This window comes from Botryllus schlosseri, chromosome 7 (genome assembly GCF_051294905.1).
Source record: "Botryllus schlosseri isolate E-star chromosome 7, Bs_hap1, whole genome shotgun sequence".
Classification (NCBI taxonomy): domain Eukaryota; kingdom Metazoa; phylum Chordata; class Ascidiacea; order Stolidobranchia; family Styelidae; genus Botryllus; species Botryllus schlosseri.
This window is the reverse complement of record NC_137242.1, coordinates 12938883-12960621: the sequence shown is the minus strand read 5'-3', so window position 1 is coordinate 12960621 and position 21739 is coordinate 12938883. Positions and strand designations below refer to the sequence as shown.

At 41.3% G+C, this 21739-nt stretch overlaps 1 protein-coding gene across 3 annotated transcripts; it reads left to right on the top strand.

The window, feature by feature from the left end:
- The first annotated feature begins 263 nt into the window (after positions 1 to 263).
- Positions 264 to 17948, top strand: LOC145443283 (uncharacterized). 3 transcript variants are annotated; one of them, XM_080321274.1, is made up of 6 exons: positions 2210 to 3030; positions 4585 to 4718; positions 6799 to 6881; positions 8214 to 8307; positions 8378 to 8536; positions 16724 to 17948. In XM_080321274.1, exons 3-6 carry the CDS (start codon positions 6806 to 6808, stop codon positions 17094 to 17096), a joined length of 702 nt encoding a protein of 233 aa, XP_080177400.1. In that variant the 5' UTR covers positions 2210 to 3030; positions 4585 to 4718; positions 6799 to 6805; the 3' UTR covers positions 17097 to 17948. The 3 variants fall into 3 exon arrangements, 2 of the variants coding, with proteins under 2 accessions (XP_080177400.1, XP_080177401.1); XM_080321275.1 differs by lacking the exon at positions 2210 to 3030 and adding an exon at positions 3039 to 4051; XR_013916369.1 differs by lacking the exons at positions 6799 to 6881; positions 8214 to 8307; positions 8378 to 8536; positions 16724 to 17948 and adding exons at positions 264 to 401; positions 484 to 648; positions 1083 to 1170 and having other exon boundaries at positions 1843 to 3030.
- Positions 17949 to 21739: the final 3791 nt, after the last annotated feature.

Sequence of the window (21739 nt, the reverse complement as noted above, 5' to 3'; positions counted from 1 at the left end):
CGTTCCGATTCGACGCCCGGGACATGGCAGAATTGTGACGCCACCATCTTCAAAATAAATATATTTTACGAAAGCCCCGGTATATTAGTCGCTTCCTAAGTTAGCAGCACTAACAATGAGTGCTTCTCTATACGCGTTAATCCATGTTGATATATAGACACGGGCTTCGTCAGATGAGAAAACAGTATTAGCTTATTATAATATGCGGATGGCATTCTCAGGTGGATGGTGGTACAATGAAACAATCATATTTCGTTGCTTGAAACGTGATGTCTATCGTACAGCATAATATAAGTATAGCATCCGATTAAGATAATTTAAATTCTGGGGAGTATAAAATAAGCCTGCGGACTTCGACGAGAAGGCAGTCAAGACACCCATGATTATAATTCCGTTTAGCGGTAATGTCTCGAAAATTCGATGCTATTCAGTGTCATCGACTGACACAGGTGTGGTAATCTAATTTTCCGTTTCAAATAAAAGCAACTAGGGATCGACCGAATGTACGTCGGAAGGAAAACATCACCGAAAACTTCATGAATACATCATACACCAGCATCACCATCGATGCAAGCACCAATGCAACTACCGCAAGTCAAGTAACACAGCAGCGATTCATTGAATCGACAACGCCATCTGGCATTTCAGGTTTGACATACATGCATTGAATCAGTGAATTAAGTAAAATAATGAGTTTTGATATCTGTTAATATATCCATAAATCAAGTCAACATGAATATATTGCAACCGAGATGTATACGAGAGCGTGCAATATATATTACATTTATTATGCCTGAGAAATGAGCAGTGATCTCGCGACTACGAAAAATCAGTAGACAAAATCCGTCCACTGGAGGTCGAGGTGGACCATATTAAATATATATGCCAAAATTACATAGGGAAGATGTACGGAAGTTATTGTAATTAGCACAGATTATAAAGTCCCTCGTAACCAACTTCAATACTAGAAATTAATATCTGTTAACAAGTTAAGGAAAACTATTATACTTCACAAATGCAAGCCAACTCAATCACAAGGCCGTGTAGGTCACTGCACTACAAAGTATGTTATATTGTAACAGGTGGCGTAGCTTTTCCAGCCGTTGTCATAGTGAGTGTGCTCGCAGCGTTCGTGACTTTACTTGTAGCTGTGATACTACTGACGAGGAAGTAAGTACAGTTGGATCTTCAAAGAATGGTGCCAGTCGATTGAGAATCGTTACAATTTGAGTCGATTTCAAACTTGAAGAATATTCACAATTGATGTTGTAAACCGTAAATGTACGACTGTACGTCTAAGACAGGGGTATCAAATCAAACTAACTTGCGTCGCGGGCAGGATTCAAACCTCTAGATCTCTCACGGGCCGCACCACACAAATTATTCCAAAATATTGCCTCAAAATTCATGTCCGTGCTTTTTACTCGAATACTTTATTATCAAGCCTGTGTACGTGATAGTATATATTACATAATATTAACGATCATTGCGGTTCTTTCGTAATAACACCTTTATTCGCAAACAATCGATTTTACAAAAGTAAAATAATTGGTGGGTTGAATACAGTTATAAACCGCTATAATAGTGTCTCTAACGACGATATAGGTTGATATATTTATATGATCCTTTTGTTTCAATGTTGTAATCTGGCGTTAGCCCTCGGTATGCGTTATGAGGAATACAATTTAACTAAAAATACTGGTGTGGGAATTCGGTTCATCAGTATTGAATCGCGATTCGCATGGAACGAGTGAGGCGGGTATGAAATATTGAATTCTCACATACCTACCATACCATACTATGTCCTTGGTACCGGGACACCAAAATGTTATTACTTCCTAGGAGAAGTGCCAAGCCGTTATGTGCTGACCGCAGCACCATCATTTTCAAACGCTCGCCGCCGAAGATTCCCTCAATCAGCAACGACCGCGCACGCACATACGAGACGTACGATGTAAGCGAAAGCGCAGTCGACAATCCTGCTTTTGCGTCGAAAAAAGGCATTGCAGGTGATCTCGATGAAGGTTACGATGTGGCCAGACCAGACAAGCGAGGAAATGCGGATGGTAACGAAAGTGCAGGTTACGAACCTTACGATGCGACCGCATTTAACCAGCCACAAGTTGCCAAACCTGATGATGACAGCGACCGATATGGCTATTTCACTATACCGGACGAAATCGACAATACTCGAGCCTAATACTCGATTGAGTTGCGCAGTATAGGATAATATACAGCCATCGGGACGAGAGATAGTTGTTCGGCTGCAGCACGTTTCGAAGTGTCGGGAGTTTATTTGAAATCCTCCCTTTCTTCGCTGTTATTACTGGTCGCTACAAAAAGCTCAGAGAAAGAGGAACAACATAATAAAGAGAATGGTCAATGAAAGGATGCGGAAAAAGAAACACAGACAAAATATCGCCATCGAACATTGTCACATCGGGCGTTACCACCATAATAATACCAGTAGGCTGAGGTGGATTTTTACATCGATTGACCAGGACCATACTTTTTCGTTTCGACATCCTCCTATTTGCTCATTACATCGCAAATTTTGTCGTTTGTATCCCATTTTACATTGAGTGTCTAGCTAAAACAGACGAAAATAATACAACGGCTGAAAAATGTTATGATACAGAGTAAACTAATGATGCCCTTTGTGTAGCGATTTTTCATTTGTCTCGTTGAGTTGATTACTTCTGATTAATATTTTTACTCATTTATTGCTTTGCTTCATATAATTACTCGAACGTGGGTTTTATCATATCCATCACATTATGAGATACGTCACTGTACGTACAACGATGACGCAGACTTCAAAGCATCATAAAATATACCGTTGTCAGTTTAAAAATGAATCAGAATAGGCTTTCGTGAAATTTTCCGAACGCGGCCGGATATTCGCAATGTCATTGACACGAATAACGTGATGAGGAAGGACTCCTATTAATACGAATATCTACTGTGCTCAGTGCATGGAGATTCGCTATTCGTATGAGCGGCGGGAGATCCACTATCGTCAGAGATTTGGTATTGCAGATAGAAAATATTACTATTAGAACCCAAAAGATTCACTACATATATGGGTTTGACAATCACCGAATCTGGTGTAAGGTTAGATGTAGTCTATAAGCCACGTGCTCCAGTTAGGGATAGCCTACCCTACATAATGAGACCATTTTACCATGCGTTCGAATCCCGACTAGGTTATATCCTATGAAGAATACGGCAGCGTTTGGGACATAGTTGTGTGAGCGGATTGTTGTTAGTGACTGTAATGAACGAGGGAGACGTGGTTCGCAGTCACCAGTCACAGCATCCATTAAAGTGAGAATAAACACTTCATAAAACAACAGGCTGCGGTATTCAATAGCATGTCATTTAGTAAGCATTATACGGATTTGTTCTTCTCAATAATCGAAATATTCATAAGTGCAGAGAGCGTGACCGATGTTAGAATGATCAGTCAGTATTGATATCGCCAATATAACATATTTTATGCGATATCAAAATGAGACATAGCTCAACTAGAAGTTTGGTTAGTGGTAGTAATTCGAAAAATAAATCCCATTACCTTCGTTTATTAGCATTGCAACTCCAACCGAGTAGTAAATAAACACCTCTAGTCCAACGGCCATTTATATACTGCAGTTCAGGGAGAATAACCTTTTCACTATTTCACCAAGAAGTGAACTCCCATGGTCCACATAAAATAAATCAACCACCGCGTGTAGAAGTGATGATGTCATTGGACAAGCCGATAAATATCGATCTTACGTAGCCGATATGAAGACAAATGTCGGCCCAATGTGTCGGTATATCGGTAAAGCGCTCGGTCTGTAGCTGTAATACCAATATTATGTAAACTTCGAGTGATACTAAAATGCATTGTAAAAAATCTCATAGATATGAAAATCTTTTAATATTCCCACCGGAGGTGGCCAGTGACGAGGGTTGCCTACTTTTTCAGATTACTGTTGTAGGTTTGTCTTTGCACTTCTTACTCAAGTTGTGTTCAAACTATACGTTCACATCAAGTTCTACGTTTTAGGTTAAAATAATTGCTTTTCAGAATTAACATTTTGCCAAGTAGAAAGTAGTTTTGGGATACGCCTGCTTCCCGTTTATGAGTGAAATTTCCAGAGCAATTATCCATGGACGAAATTACCCATGTATAATGACAAGCGAAAACATTGTCCAAAATTGCACTTATTCGTTGTGCCTTTAGTAATTTTGCGTTGCTCACTGGCATCTATGACGCAATTTTGATTTATTGACAGATAAATACGAAACAGAGCCAAGGCTACTTTTTGACACTTCCTGCATTTTAACATTGCTTCAGACCATCGTTTTCCACTTCCTTTGGACGTAGTTTTTATAAGGCGTGAGAGTCTTTGCTTTTATACCTGCAATTAAGTTATTATTTACGAAGTTATTTCTACTTCAACGCTTGTTTACCAGCACTGACTACTTGGTCCACCTCAGATACCTGCCACACCTCTATGTGTTATATAGACTCGATCACTAGACTTCTCGAATCGCTTTTTCGTCACCGCACGTTCAGCACAGAAGTCTGTTTTGTAGTTGCATTGGGAACAACACTGCAAGATTGAGTAGGGCCAGCCCTACCTCGACAATAGATACGGTGACAATCGTGATCCGGAGGCTCTGTGACTGCGAACATTTAGGGAGGCAGAGTTGGGTATAAAGAATATACGGTATGTTCACGTTCTGCTTTACGTACATTCTAAACCTATAGGATAACACAATTGAATAGTCTGAACCATATTAGCGTGATGAGCTTTAATTTCCGGAGATAAATCTACACAGCATCGAATTTTTACGATTCGGCATATTTTTTATTAACGTTTACTAATCGCGCAAAGTGTTTACACCTTTTCCTATACAACTTCTATGTATTGCTCTTCGACTGAACTACAGGCCTTGTAATATGGGGGAGGGCGCCATACCAAGATATTTTCTAAAACGTGCTGTTCGAGTAAACAGAGGATTAGTATCGCATTTCCATATCAATACTATCATTTTCATCCCATGACGCGGACGAATGCTTATGCTGTCGAAAATTGGATACTTCCTGGTATGCATCAATATGAATAAAGCTCGGCACCTTTCGAATAGCTCAATTTGCACCTTTTGACAATCCATATGAACGAAATACGATCGATTTCACAAATACTTACTTACTTGAGTAGTCAGTCAATTCTACTTCTACTTCAAGTAGTTTTAGGTTGCTTATAAAATAAGTACTTCTACTCGTACTTGAGTAGATATTTTCGACGCTACTTCTACTTCTACTTGAGTAGCTTTCTTGACTACTTTGACCACCTCTGAGTGGTACACACCCAATCAATCCCCTCAAAGACTCCAATATCGCGATGTTAGTCCATAACCAATTAACCATGGTAATGCAATAGTTTCTGGTAGGGCTGGGCAAAATCGAGTACCTGAGTGATTCGATTCTGAATCACGTAATATGCTTCGAGTCGAGTCGAGTAATCGAGTATCACTCCTTATGACGTCACAAGAGAATGTACCATGTCAAAGTTCAAATATGTACCTTTTATGTCACCACAAAGAACATAATGCCTGTTATCCATCACATAAAATATACTTCTGTATTTTTTTCGACCATACCGATTTCATTCCACTTTTTGACAATGTTGTGGGATAATCATGACTTCAGAAATGTGTTATTTCCAGTAACGTTCGTAGCTTTGCACCATGCCTGGTATGTTGCGACACGGCCGATCAAGGTTTCAGGACTTCCTCAGTAGATCAATAGTATCAAAACTATAATTCTCGTTAGTAAAAATAATTTTCAGTTGTGTGGGGCGTATACTTTCAGTACTCGAAAAAATCGTCTTTTACTACTCGACTCGAATCATTGAAATTAATACTCGATTCAGATTCGAGTACTCGAATCATTTCATTGTGCCCAGCCCTAGTTTCTGGGCATGCTCATAGCTAAATTTCGTGAATGTTTATGTATTAAATATACCCCCCGTACAAACAAGGCACTTTATTTATGCTACATTGATGATGTTGTTGTTGTGGTGGTGGTTGGTTGTGGTATTCGTGGTGTTTTTCGACCGCAATTGTCCTTTATACCATGCCGGTGCTCCTTATTTTGATTCCGTTAGCACGGTCCACTTCTAGGCTTTTCGTAAGACCCGGCTTACGCGGACCAGATGGCGAGGAGAAGCCTAAGATAAACCGGCAACACTTATGGTTAGGGATTCCGGAGTAGACCTCGGTCGGAAGGGAACCGGCAAACTATTGGTGTTTCAGCTCTCGTTCATACCACTATACGATATCTAGCCATCCTATGCTACTGTGTGAAAATTGAAATGTCGTAAGTTGGCTTTAGGAGGTGGGTCACCATGGGGACATCAAAAGCACGAGTCAAATCGGGATATCAGCGTAGCTACGGTCGTGGAGTTAACCACAGAAGTCATTGTTGCGTTTCACGCAATATGACGTCATATCTGGTTACGCCTCAGCTCATAACAATTTACGGCGTCATTGGCTTTCTGAAATTTGCCCCTGGTTCTGGCTCCTTCCCTGTCGGCGGATGCATGAGTCTGTTACCATTCCACTAACACGCTGACACCTGACAATGATCATCGACTACCGATAGCCTAGCAGCGCATGGATGGACGATTGAACGTCAATGAAAGCCTTGAGATCATTTCCAGGCACACGGGCTGGTGTATCGTTCGCCACTCGCAGCAAGCTTCGTTAGTTCATATCAATTACTTCCCGGAACTTTTGTTTCAGAAAAAGCATGAGTGAAAACAACGTGACGGATACACTTCACGAACGCACACGGTCATCGCTGACTGACAGCTCAGTGACTACAGGTAGACTGATAGAGTAATGACAAGTGACGTATGACATTGCATGAGATCATTTGCAATGGCGTATGTTGACTCACTACAATGGTCGCTGGTCTTCGAACTCTGTGCAATCTTTAGTAACGCGATGAATGCTGGTTAGAGATCTCAAGCCGTTTGTTCGTATATTCCTATTCGTGACTATTGTCGTGATTTTGCGTCGGATTTCTGTATCAGTAACGTATCACGATCCACGTTGGTTTTAGTCCGATATTACATACACCTTCTGAGTAGATCTGGTAAAAGAAAGTATCCTACAGATGATCTCAACGTCAGACTTAAACGTACACCGAATATTCTGTCGTCAATGGACCTAACAATCACTATAAAACCGGAAAATTATAGTATTCCATTAGAAAAATGAAATAAAAATACAGGACAGTTGAATTTCAAAGTGATTAAATAAAAACGGGGTCAATTTGCGGCACAACGGGCAGAAATAAACTATTACGCTGGTCGTCATGATTTTTATTATCTGGATAAAGTTGGTGAGTTCTAACATTATTTGGTTACGCTGATTACGAATATGAAGGCGCTTTTTTCTATCACGTACAGAATTTTTTTTTATAATTTTAGAAATAAAATTTTGCATTTCGCTACTAATAAAAGCCTGTTCTATAAATTTACCCTTGCTGTTGTGTCATAATTCTTATTGTCACGGCCATTATACACCATTTTGACGTCATCATAGTTCATTGTGAGTGAACCAGGCTAGAAACAAGCAACATTTGGCAAATACCAGCACATGTACGGTACATAATTCCTGCTATATAAAGCGTATATATAGGACTAGTTTACTGTCGTTTCTACTAGAGTTGTAAAAACTTTTACGGGATTTCAAACGTATTCGTTTCTCACATTGGAAGTCCAGGTTTGGTTCCGTTTTTCAGTAAAACTTTCATTGAATTTATGCAAGAAGTGTTGCATGATGGTTAATTCTGATAGCAAATTCGGAATCAGCATAGTCGAATTAGGTAATGTCAATTATTAGTTTGAAAAAAATAATGAAAAAGTTGTAAGATGTCGCTAATGAAACAATTTTGTGCTCATGTCTCATGAGATCGCATAGCGGTAAGCATCGTAGTATATAAAAATTACTTTAACATGTCAAAGCGGTTCAATTCACATAAATTGATAAATCTAATCGCTACTTAGGAATACGATAATATAAAAAACGAGCAGAGCTAGCTGAATTTTGTGCCTAACTAAACAGTTCCCAATCCTGCAAAATGCATCACTGGAACGTGATTCGCGGGATGGTTTCTATTTTATACTAACAATGCTTCAAATTGTTTTCAGCTCAACGTGGCAGACCATTCTTACAAGCTGGAGTCGCCATAGGACTTGCTGTGATTTTCCTTCTTGTTGCATTTGTAGGTCTGTTACTAAGGAAGTAAGTTTTCACCCGGTAACTTCAAACTGTAATGAAGTTCTTATCTTGACTGTCAACGAAAATTATCTAGGTCGACAAAGGGGAGTAGGGGGAAAACATTAAAATCAGACACGATCATCACGCAAACAACTATCAACGAAAGTGTCTACGAAAAGTCTACTACTTTGCCGATCACAAACGACAACTTGGATATTGAGCGGGATGCAGTAGTCTCGTTTCCAATTTATTCGTAAGCTTTGGACTTTATATTGACCGATTCTAAAGGCATATACATACCAGTGGACGGGTAGAGTGTAGCAGAGGTCTCAAACTAAAATGTGCTCGCGGGCCATTTTTGCCATTTTTCCAATTTTGACGCCGCCGCGGGCCGCAGCATTTATAGGGATATTCTATGTCTTTCCAAGTAGGCCTTATTTGGCGGGAGTGAATTGTCCTATTGAGAGTGAGCCGATCCAGCAGACTGACAGTAAACACACATCGTCAAAATTTGATTTACTCTTGTATCAATTTAGGCCTGGCACGAAAAGAATCATCGCATTTATAACTATTTGAATAGAATTGTTTTTGTACTTGATATATATTAATGATAAGACATAGACATCATATGGGCGGACATATGTATGATGCCATCATAAAAGCTATCGGGTTATAATTTTTCAGCTACTATGAATATTTTGAATTTACCAGATTGATTATAGAGACTGATCTGATATCAAAACATTTTTAGGTTGAGCATTGTAATTCCAATCCAGGATTTGGGTATGCTTCTGATAAGTAGGCTATTAATCTCATGCCTACATATCTTCAAATAGGAGCAGAAAAAATAAAGATATAATATAAATATATTAATGAATGTGTCCTAGGGATTGAAATGTCGGAACGCCAAACGGCCCATTGTTGTTACATCGTTGGAGCGTACCGCCACGGTACTCGGTACCTTTAAGTGGCTTTAATAACATGATTCTGCGACCAAAGATGCAACTAACAGATTGCCAATGGTTGTCATAACTACTTGCTTAGTTAGCGAAATACCAAGCTGCGACTTTCTGATCTATTACTATTCCCCTGATACGCGTTTAGTTTGTTGCGTTCATGGTTCTAACAAATTCACGGTATTCCGAGTCACTTCGAGTCCACTCGAGTCATTTTAATTTTGTCATCGAGTTAGTCGTAGTCCGAGTAATTCTAAGAAAGGTCGCGTCCAAGTCCAACTCACAAATATCAGACACGAATCGTCTAAGGGTCAGGTTTTGTCATCATGACGTGGAAATGTGGCGAAATAGTGAATCGTCCACTGCATCGTAGCGTTTGCAATTGATGTGATAGTGAAGTTTGATGAATAGTTTCAGGCTTTCAGAGCAATTTAAGAGGGAATGTTCAGTTTATAACCTGAAAAGATATATGTGACAGTTATATATTCTCAAACTAATAAAAATCTAAAATGTCGTCGCGGGCCGCACAAAATGCCCTGGCGGGCCGCATGCGGCTCGCGGGCCGCGTGTTTGAGACCTTTGGTGTAGACCAAGGTTAGGTATTCTGGGCCACTTCTCCACATGACGATGACCGACGTGTCTCGCAGGCGGTACTCCAGAAAAATCGTTTATACATCGCGTATACATTGAAGCAGATGTGATGTGCTGCTACAGATCAATGTGACATCTGTGGCCGCTAAGGGTAGTCAATAAGTTTTTTGAACTTTGAATGCATGCCATGCATACCAGCGCTCCGTCAGTCTACATGACAATATCAGTTAGATTGGTGCGATACATCGAACGCTGAAAAGTCACCATAAGGCACAAGACTGGCGCAATTAAACCATTTTGAGCCGAATACACCAATCTATACGTGCATATATCCCAGCTGTAATGCTAGATCTGCTCATCTGTCTCACCTTTCGAGGTGGTTATATCATCAGAAAGCTCCCTTAGGGTTAACGGTAGCATATCCAGATCAAATTGTCTACGCCAAGGCAATTGATATATCCAAGTAATAGTAAAAAGGCACCGTCCATAGAAATTTCTGAGCACAAGTATATGTTTATTTACCTGGATTACCTACGTCAAGCACGTAGTGGTATGATCCACAGCTGCGGCACCAATAGGTTGCGGGTTCGAGTCCGATCGAGGTCCACACCAGAATCTCATTCCAAGTATTGGAGGTGGTGTCCTAAAAGTCGAGGAGTGGGCCGTGCTAAAATTTGACAGATACGGAATCATGGTTCAAAATATGGGGCTGTGGTGTAAATGAACATTGCAGCTGAAAATCACCATGAGTAGGCCTACCACTGACAACTGCACCAAGAAGCGATTTGTAAATAAATAATGCGCTGAAACGTAGAGAGCGTTTTTCTTTCGCACACCATTTAAATATAGGTCTATACATAGGCGCCGACTTTTATATTTGCATGGGGTGGCGGCAGGCACGTAGCCAGGGGGTGTCGAAACTCCCTCCTTTTGAAATGCAAAACCCCGTCCTTTTGAAATGATCATTCTAACGCTAATATTCAGTTGCAATTCAACGAGTCGTATCAGTGTTACGCGGGGCCGCGACCAATAAGCGAGATTCGTCTGTGCACGCATATCGCATCGCACAATGCAACGCGACGCGAGATAATTGCGATATTAGGTCATTGATTGCCGCGTGGTCGGCATTCGTCGCTGGACTGAGCAAGACAGCGCGATAATTCAGGAACACGAAAGACAGGCAAGAAATATGATTACAAACGCTAGCGGCCAATCAGTAATTATCCCTTACCGCCAACACAATGGGTTTTTAGTTGGTATTGAGTTGCTCCCATCGCGACAATTGGTTGCTGATTAAAACATCGATTTTGACTGCATTGCTGCATTTCCCGATTTACGTTCGCAAAGCATAATTGGATTAATATTATGGGCACTGGAGTAAATTCCAACTAGCAGGCACACACAATGAAACACTGTTCAACTTTGCGCTCCGAGAATATTTACCACAAAAATGGTTCACAAAATATTTTAAACGCGGCTTGCGGCCCTCATCGTTGCAAATAATGCACTTTAATTTGTAGAAGGTGAACGTATACATGGTCGTCAAATTGCGATAGGAGATGGTGTTTCTCAGAGCGTGCGATGAAATATACGTTTCTAACGATGAGGTCGAATTTGTACATCTAATAAGGATCGACCGGTTTGCTGAAATCAACATCAGTACGCTGTGCGAAATACATAGTAGTGATCAATTTTATCGAACTGTACAATCGACCGGCAAAGTTGCGCTGATAACGAAATTGCAGGCATGCCGCAAACCTGCAATAGGCCTAATTACAATTACAGAATTCGCTAGTCATACGTAAATACCCAGATTCGGCAATGGCAACGAGCACAATTTGTTCAGACGCGGGCATAAGTTTTAATCAAAAAGATACATAAACACAAACAATATTACACTCAGAGATTGTTACTGTTCGGCGAAAGTGTTTCTGCGGACGGTAGCACGCCTGCATGCGGACGCGGTAAAACAAACCTCCTAAGATGGTGCACATGAGACATCGATGACCAATTTCGCATACAAATGTTTCTCGCTAATTTGCAGTACGCACCATCGATAATACGAATTAGTTAATTGGCATTTCAAAAGGACGGGATTTCTAGTTATAAATGAGAAACTCCCTGGCTACGGACCTGGGGTTTTTATACCGACAACGTGCTGGTTATTATCAGCCCGGGGCCTACGGCAGTCGAGTTTGATCCTAAAATGGTGCGTCACGTGTTATTACAGAGCAATATGGGCGCATGCCGTGACCTTATCAATAGAAATACATATCCCAAAGGTTTGAAATTCGATCCGCGATATGGCTGTGCTCGATAGTGTCCATCCAGTAATGAAGTTTATTGGAACATAGAAGGTTCTAGTTCAAACTAATTAAATAAATTCCGAATTTGCGCCACCGAGAATTTCGTGTTGCATCAATTTTTGACAACGTAATTCAACACCGTGCACTGCACAATGTGCAGTATTAATAACAATCAAACAATGACAAGTTGACATCGAGGGAATACGAGTGTATAAAGCAGATAAGAATTAGTAGCCTACAGATGATAGCTAACGAGAAAGCGCGCATCTTGTCAGTAATTCCTCAATTTGCGTAGAGCACAATGGGGTTCCAAGCAATGTTCCCTCTAAGCTGCGCACAGTGCGCACGTGCGCAAATGCGCAGTGCTGAAGCGGTCTCTGCGCACGGAAAATCTAAGCTGCGCACAAAAAATCCGAAGTGATGTTTTTTTTTCAAGTCGTTGCGCACTGTTGTCTAAGGGACCACGCAGGTGCGCAAACTCGTGAAAAATTAGAGGGAACATTGCCAGGGGCAAATAGTGTTATCGCTGAAGTCTTACAACAAGGTACAAGTGCGGCCCGCAAAGGTAAATATTGCGCTCCGTGAAGAAATGAGACTTTGCCATCACGAGCGCCTAACGAAATTTTTTTTCTTTTAGTATGGTCTCGTACGCGTGAGCGATACTGATATCATTTCAATAGCGCATTATTTTCTGGGAATGGCGAAATAACATGGTATAACAAAGTTAAAGTTAAAGTTAAAGTCGAAGTTAATCTGCGAGAAACTAGCGTATAGTCTTCTCCGCTTGTCATGAACATTGCGTAAGATTTCTTCAGGACCGTAACCGCCGCACCCAAACCCTCAATTAGGGGGCCGAGATCGAAGGGAGCCCCAAATTATTTCGTGAATTAACATAAATCATGGTGTATTTTTTGGGAATTTTTCAAAATAATTTTCGCGCCGCGCGCGAATTAATTTTGTCAAATATCTTGATTATTGGGTACCCTTCCAACAACAGAAAATACGCGTGATTAAGATAAATGGGCACTTGGGCGTCGGCCATTACCTTGCCACGACGCACCAAGACATATGAAGTTATAGGCTATGTGACATGCGACTCCGAGAAGTGCGCCAAAACGATCAGCAGCGAGAAAACCTTGACCGAAAAGGACTGCCCTATATGCTGACCGAAAACTTCGATTCATATACAATATACATATAAGTTTAATTGTCCATAGGCGCGTAAATGGCTGGCGCACAATGTTCATGTGCTGGCGATCCGAGTCCCACAACAAGACAAATGCCATATCGAGGGAACATTATTTGCCAGTAGAGAAATACCAATTTTAAATCGTGTTCGTGTTTTAGTTTAGTACGTTTGAGCGATTTTAATGTCTTTTGACATAGCCGATAGGAGGTCACGAAATAGCATCATGTAACGAAGTCATTATACCAACGGGTGCGCGCGAAGATGTTTAATTAATATTTAGAGGACCTACCTTTTCTAACACACCTCATTCGATCAGCTTTACCGGTAAATCTGATTATGTGAGCAGAGAGAGGATAAAATGGATAGCAATAGATATATGCATTTATGCAATTCCCGATCATATTGACCGATTCAATCATGAATCCGATAAAATTTTCGCAGGCGAGACAACCACCAAACCGGCCCCCGATGTAGATGATAAGTATCGGCAAAAAGCGCAGAGCCCGACAGGGGGTCTGGGGGGCGAAGCCCCCCAGAAGGTCGGGTTATCACCTTATGTGGGGGGCTGGTTGCGCACTATTGTCCAAGAGCCTGCGCAGTGAGTTAACGTGTTTGCGCAGACTCGTGAAAAATTAGAGGGAACATTGGTTCCAAGTCTGAATCGCGAGAACTGTTTGCTCATTATAACGACGTTTGAGCTGCAATGTTGCATTTCCCGATAAAAGTTAGCAAAGCATTGTCAGAGTAATGAATATGCGCGCTTTGCGCAGGAATGACTTTCAATTCGCATGAATACTCAAACACATAGGCGCCGAGTTACGGGGTGGCGGGGTGGCGCAGCCACCCCATGACACATTTATGGGGTGGCAGCCACCCCATACAATGAGATTGAACGCCCGCCGTCTGCGATTTCAAATCATCCGAGCTGTCTATTAGCGAGTCCGTGATAGCGCCAATATTGAATACGAAGCTTCGTTGGCGACGACTAACTAGTAATTGTAATCCTTGATTAGTGATCAGACAATCGAGGCCACCTCGTTTACGACGTGCACCTCAACGTCGTTATAACGAGCAAACAATTTTCGCGATGTCGACTTGGAACCCCATTGTGCTGTACGCAAGTTGAGGAATTACCGATTGGATGCGCGCTTTCTCGTTTGCTTTCATCTGTAGGCTACGACCTCTTGTCTGCTCCATACACTCGTATTCCCTCGATGTCACTTGACAGTGTTTGATTTGTTATTAATACTGCGCATTGTTCAATGCACGGCGTTGAATTAAGTTGTCAAAAATTGATGCAACACGAGATTCTCGGTGGCGCAAATTCTGGATTTATTCGATTAGTTTGAACGGGAACCTTATATGTTCCAATAAACTTCATTGCTGGACGGACTCTATCGAGCGCAACCATATCGCGGATCGAATTTAAAACCTTTGGGATATGTATTTCTGTTGATAAGGTCGCGGCATGCGCCCATATCGCTGTTACTGTAATAACACGTGGATAATTAAAAGCGCACCATTTTACGATCAAATTCTACTGGCTGATCGTGATCGGGGCCTACGTAGGCCCCGGGTTGATATTAACCAGCGCGTTGTCGGTATAAAAAAACCAGGTGCGTAGCTGGGGAGTTGCTCATTTATAACTAAAAATCCCGTCCTTGTGAAATGCCAATTAACTGAACCGTATTATCGATGCTGCGTACTGCAAATTAGCGAGAAACATTTGTGTGCGAAATGGGTCATCGATATATCATCTGCACTATCGTCAGTGGTTTGATTTAGCGCGCCCGCATGCAGGCCTGCTACCGTCCGCAGAAACACTTCCGCCAAATAGTAACAATCTCTGAGTGTAATATCGTTTGTGTTTGTGTTTATGTAGCTTTTTGAATAAAACTTATGCCCGCGTCCGAACAAATTGTGCTCGTTGCCATTGCCGAATCTGGGTATTTAGGTATGACTAGCGCACCCTGTAATTGTAAGTAGTGTAGGTTTGTGGCATGTCTGCAATTTCAGTGCAACTTTGTCGGCCGATTCTACAGTTCGATAGAATTGAGCACTACACTGTAAAAAATCTGGTAGATTTACTGGGAAATCTCCGTAAATTTTGCAACGAATTACCGGTAGCTGCCAATAACTGTGCGTAGCTTGTAATTCTACATTTTGATATGCAATATTACCTCAATGTAGCTCTAAAGTCAATCGCAAAATTACTGACAGTAACTCGTTACTGAAGTTTACCAGGCTATTGGCAAAATTGATTAGCTTGAAAATCTCTGCAGCCAATGTATTGATCATTTAAAAAGGACGGGGTTTTGCGTTTCAATAGGAGAGAGTTTCGACACCCCCTGACTACGCACCTGTCGCCACCCCATGCTAAAATAAAAGTCGGCGCCTATGGTCAAACACACTGTCCTATTTCGCGCTCCGAGACTCCAATTAAGAGACTGTCACGGAACTAACTCAAGAATTATTTTTTAAACGAATATGGGGGCAAATAAGAGAAGGAGAACGTGAATTCGTTCTCGTCTGGTCGAGAGAGAAGATGCTGTTTCTCAGCGCAAGCGGGTCGGAATCGACGTCGTTAACGAGTTTGCTTCGATTGTCTGATTACTAATCACGGAGTACAATTTATCGGGGCGTTTTAAGCACTAGTTCGTCGTCGCCAACGAAGCTGCGTATTCAATTATTCGCGCGCGTATCGGTTAAATGGTAAACAGTTGGCATTTACGCGCTATCACGGACTCGCTAATTGACAGCGCTGATGCTTTGAAATCGCAGACGGCGGGCGTTTAATCTTATTGTTTGTGGTGGCCGCCACCCCATAAATGTGTCATGGGGTGGCTGCGCCACCCCGCCACCCCGTAACTCGGCGCCTATGGGTCTATATACGCGATACTTCGAGGTCACGGAATTATCCAGATTCTAGATTGTCCCTTAACCTAATTCCCTTAGCCTCGATTATCGCGTAACTACCAAAGCACCAATGTTTCAGCTTATCGTTCGCCCCAATCACGGCAGTAGCGAAATTCAGTGTTCATATATCTCAACGGGAAATACACACGTTTCGCTAACACTGTGTGATACCCATGTTTCGAATTTCAAGAAATATATGAAGTAGCATCTCATGGTGCTCACCGGTATAGGCAGGAGTATGACATATCATATATGATTGGTCGCAGTTGAGGCCCCTTTGAAGGATACAAACGATATTCAGGTGCAGGGAGCTTGACCTTTTTTCAACATCCATATATACAGCTTTTGTTCTATCATAAATGACAGTATAAATAATACTATCGGTCTGGGTTTCTGGCCATAGTCCCAATACGCAAAATATGCGGATGAACTGATAAGCGAAAACTAATTCTTACAATCAGCATGTTCTACAAAATTTACAGGAAGATTCGAAAGGTCAAACCCGCGGAAGATATTTCAACAATGACAATCAACGAACCCCATGACGATCCCTACGTTATAGATTTAACTCCAGTTGACCAACAACGTGGAGCAGATCCTACAGACGTGTTGGACAGCGACTCATACGAAATGTGCGACATGGGTCCGTACGAGAACACGATAGACTTATACAAAAGCAACGACAATCCCTACGAACTTTATGAACCGACAGTCTCCGGCCAATACCATCAAGTAGATCCCGACAACGATAGCAACGATAGCAATGATTACTCGACCATATCTAATCGTGTTCTCGATGATGCAACCAGCGACGATTACAGCGTAATCAAAATGACTATTAGTGATGGCAGCTGAAGAAAGAAACATAAAACTCCGACATTTTTCTACATGGTGTCATTATGCTCGGCATCAATCACAGAGCTCCCATTTCGTTTAGCTTGAAGACAATGTAGCGTATATATTAGGAATTGTACGAACGGTCTTCGGTTGTTGTTGTTGTGCGTGGGGTTAATGGTGCTTGACTATGGTCCTGTGCACTAGACCACTTCGGTGTATGAACCTCAAATTTAGAGGCTCGCGTTTGCAAAAGAACTTGGTTATAGGCTCTATTATACACTGTGATCATTTTAGTGAAATATCATAATTCTACAGTAATCGTAACATTTCGATCGAAGTTATTTGAATTTCGAGTTCCTATTACCATGCTCCGTTGTTGTTGATGTTGCTATTATTTTTGTTTTAGCATTTATATTATTCCAAATCTACGATCATTTTATACCAGAACAGTATTCCGTATTACGATTCCTGATTTGTCGACTTGTAGCATGGTCCACATTCGTTCTAGACTTTTATAAGGAACCGCTTACACGGAACGGGCTGTTGCTTCAAGGTCAGCAAGAAAGGAAAATCAACGTAAATCAGAGACGAACCTTGTATCTCCACCATATGATTCACGATAGTTGTCCTTAAAACATCAGGCAGTCTGGTTCTAAATAATAAATTGACATGCTAATGTCACGACTAAGTGCTTGACCTGGAAAATGGTTTGAGCGTGATCGTGAGCCTATCATCCCACGCAGTAGAAAAATGATCTTTGCCTGATGCAATCGCAAATGGTATTAAGATCCACCGAACATTTCTGGGTGTGAATATGGATTCTTACTAGATGCTGTAAGATCATGATGGTACATTTCGCAATGACAGAAAGCGTATACTCGGATAATGACTATACTTCGGCAATATCAGATCAGGGATTAGGTAGACAGGAGTCCAAAAAGCAATTTGTGTTTGAACTAGCATCGTGACGTATTGTTTTCAAAGCGAATCTTTACAAAGTTCTTGTTCACGCGAACCAGACCCATTTTTGGCAGTGATTCCCCACCAACTATCTAACACGGATTGGATTGTGTGATCATCATCAATAAATCCAAGACAATCACGAATTCGATTATCTGCAGTTAAATAGTTTCATCTGGGGTTTAATAGGAAAAACTGACACGTGAAATGATTTGTTGATGCCTACTCATATCCGCTTCTATATTAGTTACTGCCATTGCATGAAACCATGCTTGATACTGATCTCATAAAGGAAATAGTGCATCTGGTGGATGTAATTTGACCGCGCGCGTTTTGCCTCACCATACCCACTCCGTTTTGTCGATTTCCAGAAATCAGGGGGACCTACCGGACTAAAGATTTCAAGCTCATCCTTAACATTTCATGTGCGTTTGGGGAGCGTTGCCGTATAGGCTACGCCAAAGAGATAAATGAAGTGTTGGAACATGTTCGCATATCAGGTTTCATGGGAAAGAAGGCCATTGCAAACACTTTTTCCGTTAAATTCACATTCAAGTGACTGACGCTATGATTCGCAGGAAATACATAGCTGTCAGTGGCGAAATAGCATAGTGGTATGTCGACTCCAGAATTTCTACCTAACAGTTGGATTTATCTATAGGCTGTCCACTGCCAACATTACGCGTAAGCGGCGTCTTACAAAGGCCTATAGGACGTAAGCATAGGCCGAACAGACATCATAACAAAGAATATAAGCCTGCTTAAAATGTCCAGAGTAGTCGAAGCACGATGATTACTAGAGGCCGGCCGATATCAGATTTTTGAGCTGATACCGATAAAATCCATAATTAACACCTTTACCGATAACTCTGATATATTTAGCTGAAATTCAAGATATATATGGTATCTAGCTTATGGCGCCTTTCAAAACTTCAGAGCAATTCTTTGATCAGCTTTACCGCCATTGCTATGTGCTTGGACATGAAAGAATCTAAAAAGGTTGCGTCTGGACTAGAGCGCAATCGCTTGGTTCACCGATAATATTGATTAGATATCACACTTCGAAAGAAATGTCGGTTACTCTAGGAATATTGATTCATTTGCATAACGAACAGGTGTCTCGATGCAGGATTCCTGGCTTATTTCATGTCCAACCAGAGCTAAACTATATTATCGTAAGCCAATGGTGGCAAACATACGGCCCACGGGAAATAATACGGCCGCCAGATGATTTCATCCGGCCCACGAAGCAATTCCGAGTAGGTTGAAAAATTCTTATATTATCTAGCACATTTGTAACCGATGTTCAGCTTTTTGCAGGAAATACTTTCACCAAATATTCCCCCAAGACAGCAAATGACGAGCATGTTCATTAGCCATGCACATTAAGCGCACGTCCACGGCGTTGTGGTTTCGCTCTCTCCAATTCGACAGTGCACAGTGCACACTTAGTTCATAGTTTTATGAAAAAATGGAACAAAGAGCAGCTATTCACAGAAGCGAAAAAGCCAATGCGGAACCGTTATGTGGAGTTTACATGGAAACTATAATATTTGCACAAATAAAAATTATCGCACTGCTGTGCCAATTCCAACCCAATAGGTTCATGGACTTATAAGAGAAACCCCCAATAGGCTCCTGGACTTATAAGAGAAACCCGACTCGAAATTTAACAATAATAATAATAATCCAAATCACAACGTCCGCGTTTACAGTTAAATATCTTGTACGGTATTTCGCAGAATGCATACCCGGGGCGAACGCAAGTTTCGACTAAATCAGGGAGGTGTCCAACATACGGCTCTACATATAGACTCTACATCACAATTTTTCATCATGCGCTTCTTAATATAAGAATGATGCAATGCCCTAGAAGTCTTTCTTCAGTTAGGATATTGCGGTACGTCGACCATAACACCATGTCTATCAATAGTATATGTTTTATTTGACCGTTTATGATTCACAATGAACAGACAATTTGCCGTTTACAACGGTAGGCCTATAAAGTTAGGATACAAGCTGTAGAATATCAAATGATAAGTTCACCGATAGTACAGAATCTACGATATAAACGAAATGCAGACGTCAAAAAATTTTGACTTTGCAAACAATTTTGACAAATTTTGACCTAACGCTACAATTTTGACCTATAATTTTGACAAATCTTGATATGTCACAAAATCGCTCTATTTATCACAGTCTAACGATAAGAATCGCGACCCTGTGTCCGTAAGCGTAGAATTGTCCGAATTACTCTCGGTTTTACGTGCAATTTTTCCCCTTATTCCGTCCCAAGCATTTTGGCCGTGTAAAGCGGTTGTCCGGGTTATCCGGTGTCGAATGTATTAGTAATGATGCCACTCCAGATTAGTTTTATGACACCAAGTTTACGAATATTGCAGGGTGATCTCCAAGCAACGATACGATTATTTGCAAATTGGAAAGTGAATTTGCACAAGATGCAGAACACGGGGACTGGCGACATTTGCGCCTCATAATGGTAATGCGTGCAGTCCGTGCACCCATTCGTGCTCAACTGCTAAACTGTGCGTTCATTTCCCGGAAACTTGGAATTTCATGCAACAATATCGGTATTATCGGTTCGTTAAATCAGCATAGGGAGATATGAGGGTATATACAAGACACCGCAGACAGGAGCTTAAAATACATGCCTTAAATCAGAGGTCTCAAACACGCGGCCATGCGGCCCGCGAGATCATTTTGTGCGGCCCGCGAAAGCATTTTGGAATTTCAAGTATTCGACAGTATATTCAAGTATCATATATCTTTTTTAGATTTAGGAACTTAAAGTTCACTCTAAAACTACTACAAAAACCGGAAATCTAAACAATTACTTCACTGTCACATCACTTCTAAAATCTCATGCGGTGGAAGATCGCTACTTCGTCACATTTCAGGTTCATGATGATAGAAAATGACCCGTCGATGATTCGTGACTGAAAATCGTGATTTTGTTTGGTGCGACCTTTCGATTTTGGATTAACTGGGTGATAAACTGAAATTTACTCGAGTTGAGTCGGGTCAAAAGCAAGGCTTTGGAGCAACCGTAAATTTGCATCGCTCCAGCTCTGACTCCGGAGCTTTCTTCTCTCATACATTAGCTCCGGCTCCAGCTCCGGAGCCGCATTATTAACATTGCTCCGGCTCCAGCTCCGGCTCTCAAAAATATCGAAGGTGTCTGTCTATGTCAGGGGTGGGAAACCCGCGGCCTGCGGGCCATACGTGGCCCGCGAGAAGGTTTTGAGTAGCCCGCGAGTTAATTTCCCATTATATTATCGAAATTCTGTTATATTATCGAAATTGAATTGCTCAGATTGGGAACTTGCAAGGCCAACCAAAAATATAATTAGTATGGCCGCGACACTTGGGATGTTGATGACTAAAATGTCAGTTCCGACGTATTGGCAGATCCAGGGTCCAGCAGTCACATTTTTACTAAACCGTCGTACATTACAATAAACTAAAAAAGTAGTGAAATCTTTCTTCACGCTTCGCGCGTTTAATTGTCACGCGATTTCTTTCTCTGTAGCCTACCCCCACCTGAAAATGAAAAAAACGCCTGATGTAGCCGATTGAGTCGAACTATATTAGCAATTACAAGAGAAAGTATATTCGCGTTTGCGCTCGCAGAAAAATCGTCGACGATGAAATGTTGGCACAAAATGATTGTCGTATATTAG

Excerpts from the sequence above, each read along its gene's own strand:
- LOC145443283 (XM_080321274.1), top strand. The coding sequence starts at position 6,806 with ATGAGTGAAAACAACGTGACGGATACACTTCACGAACGCACACGGTCA. Across the intron at positions 6,882-8,213 it reads TGACAGCTCAGTGACTACAG|CTCAACGTGGCAGACCATTC; the intron begins GTAGACTGATAG and ends AATTGTTTTCAG. Across the intron at positions 8,537-16,723 it reads GTCTCGTTTCCAATTTATTC|GAAGATTCGAAAGGTCAAAC; the intron begins GTAAGCTTTGGA and ends CAAAATTTACAG.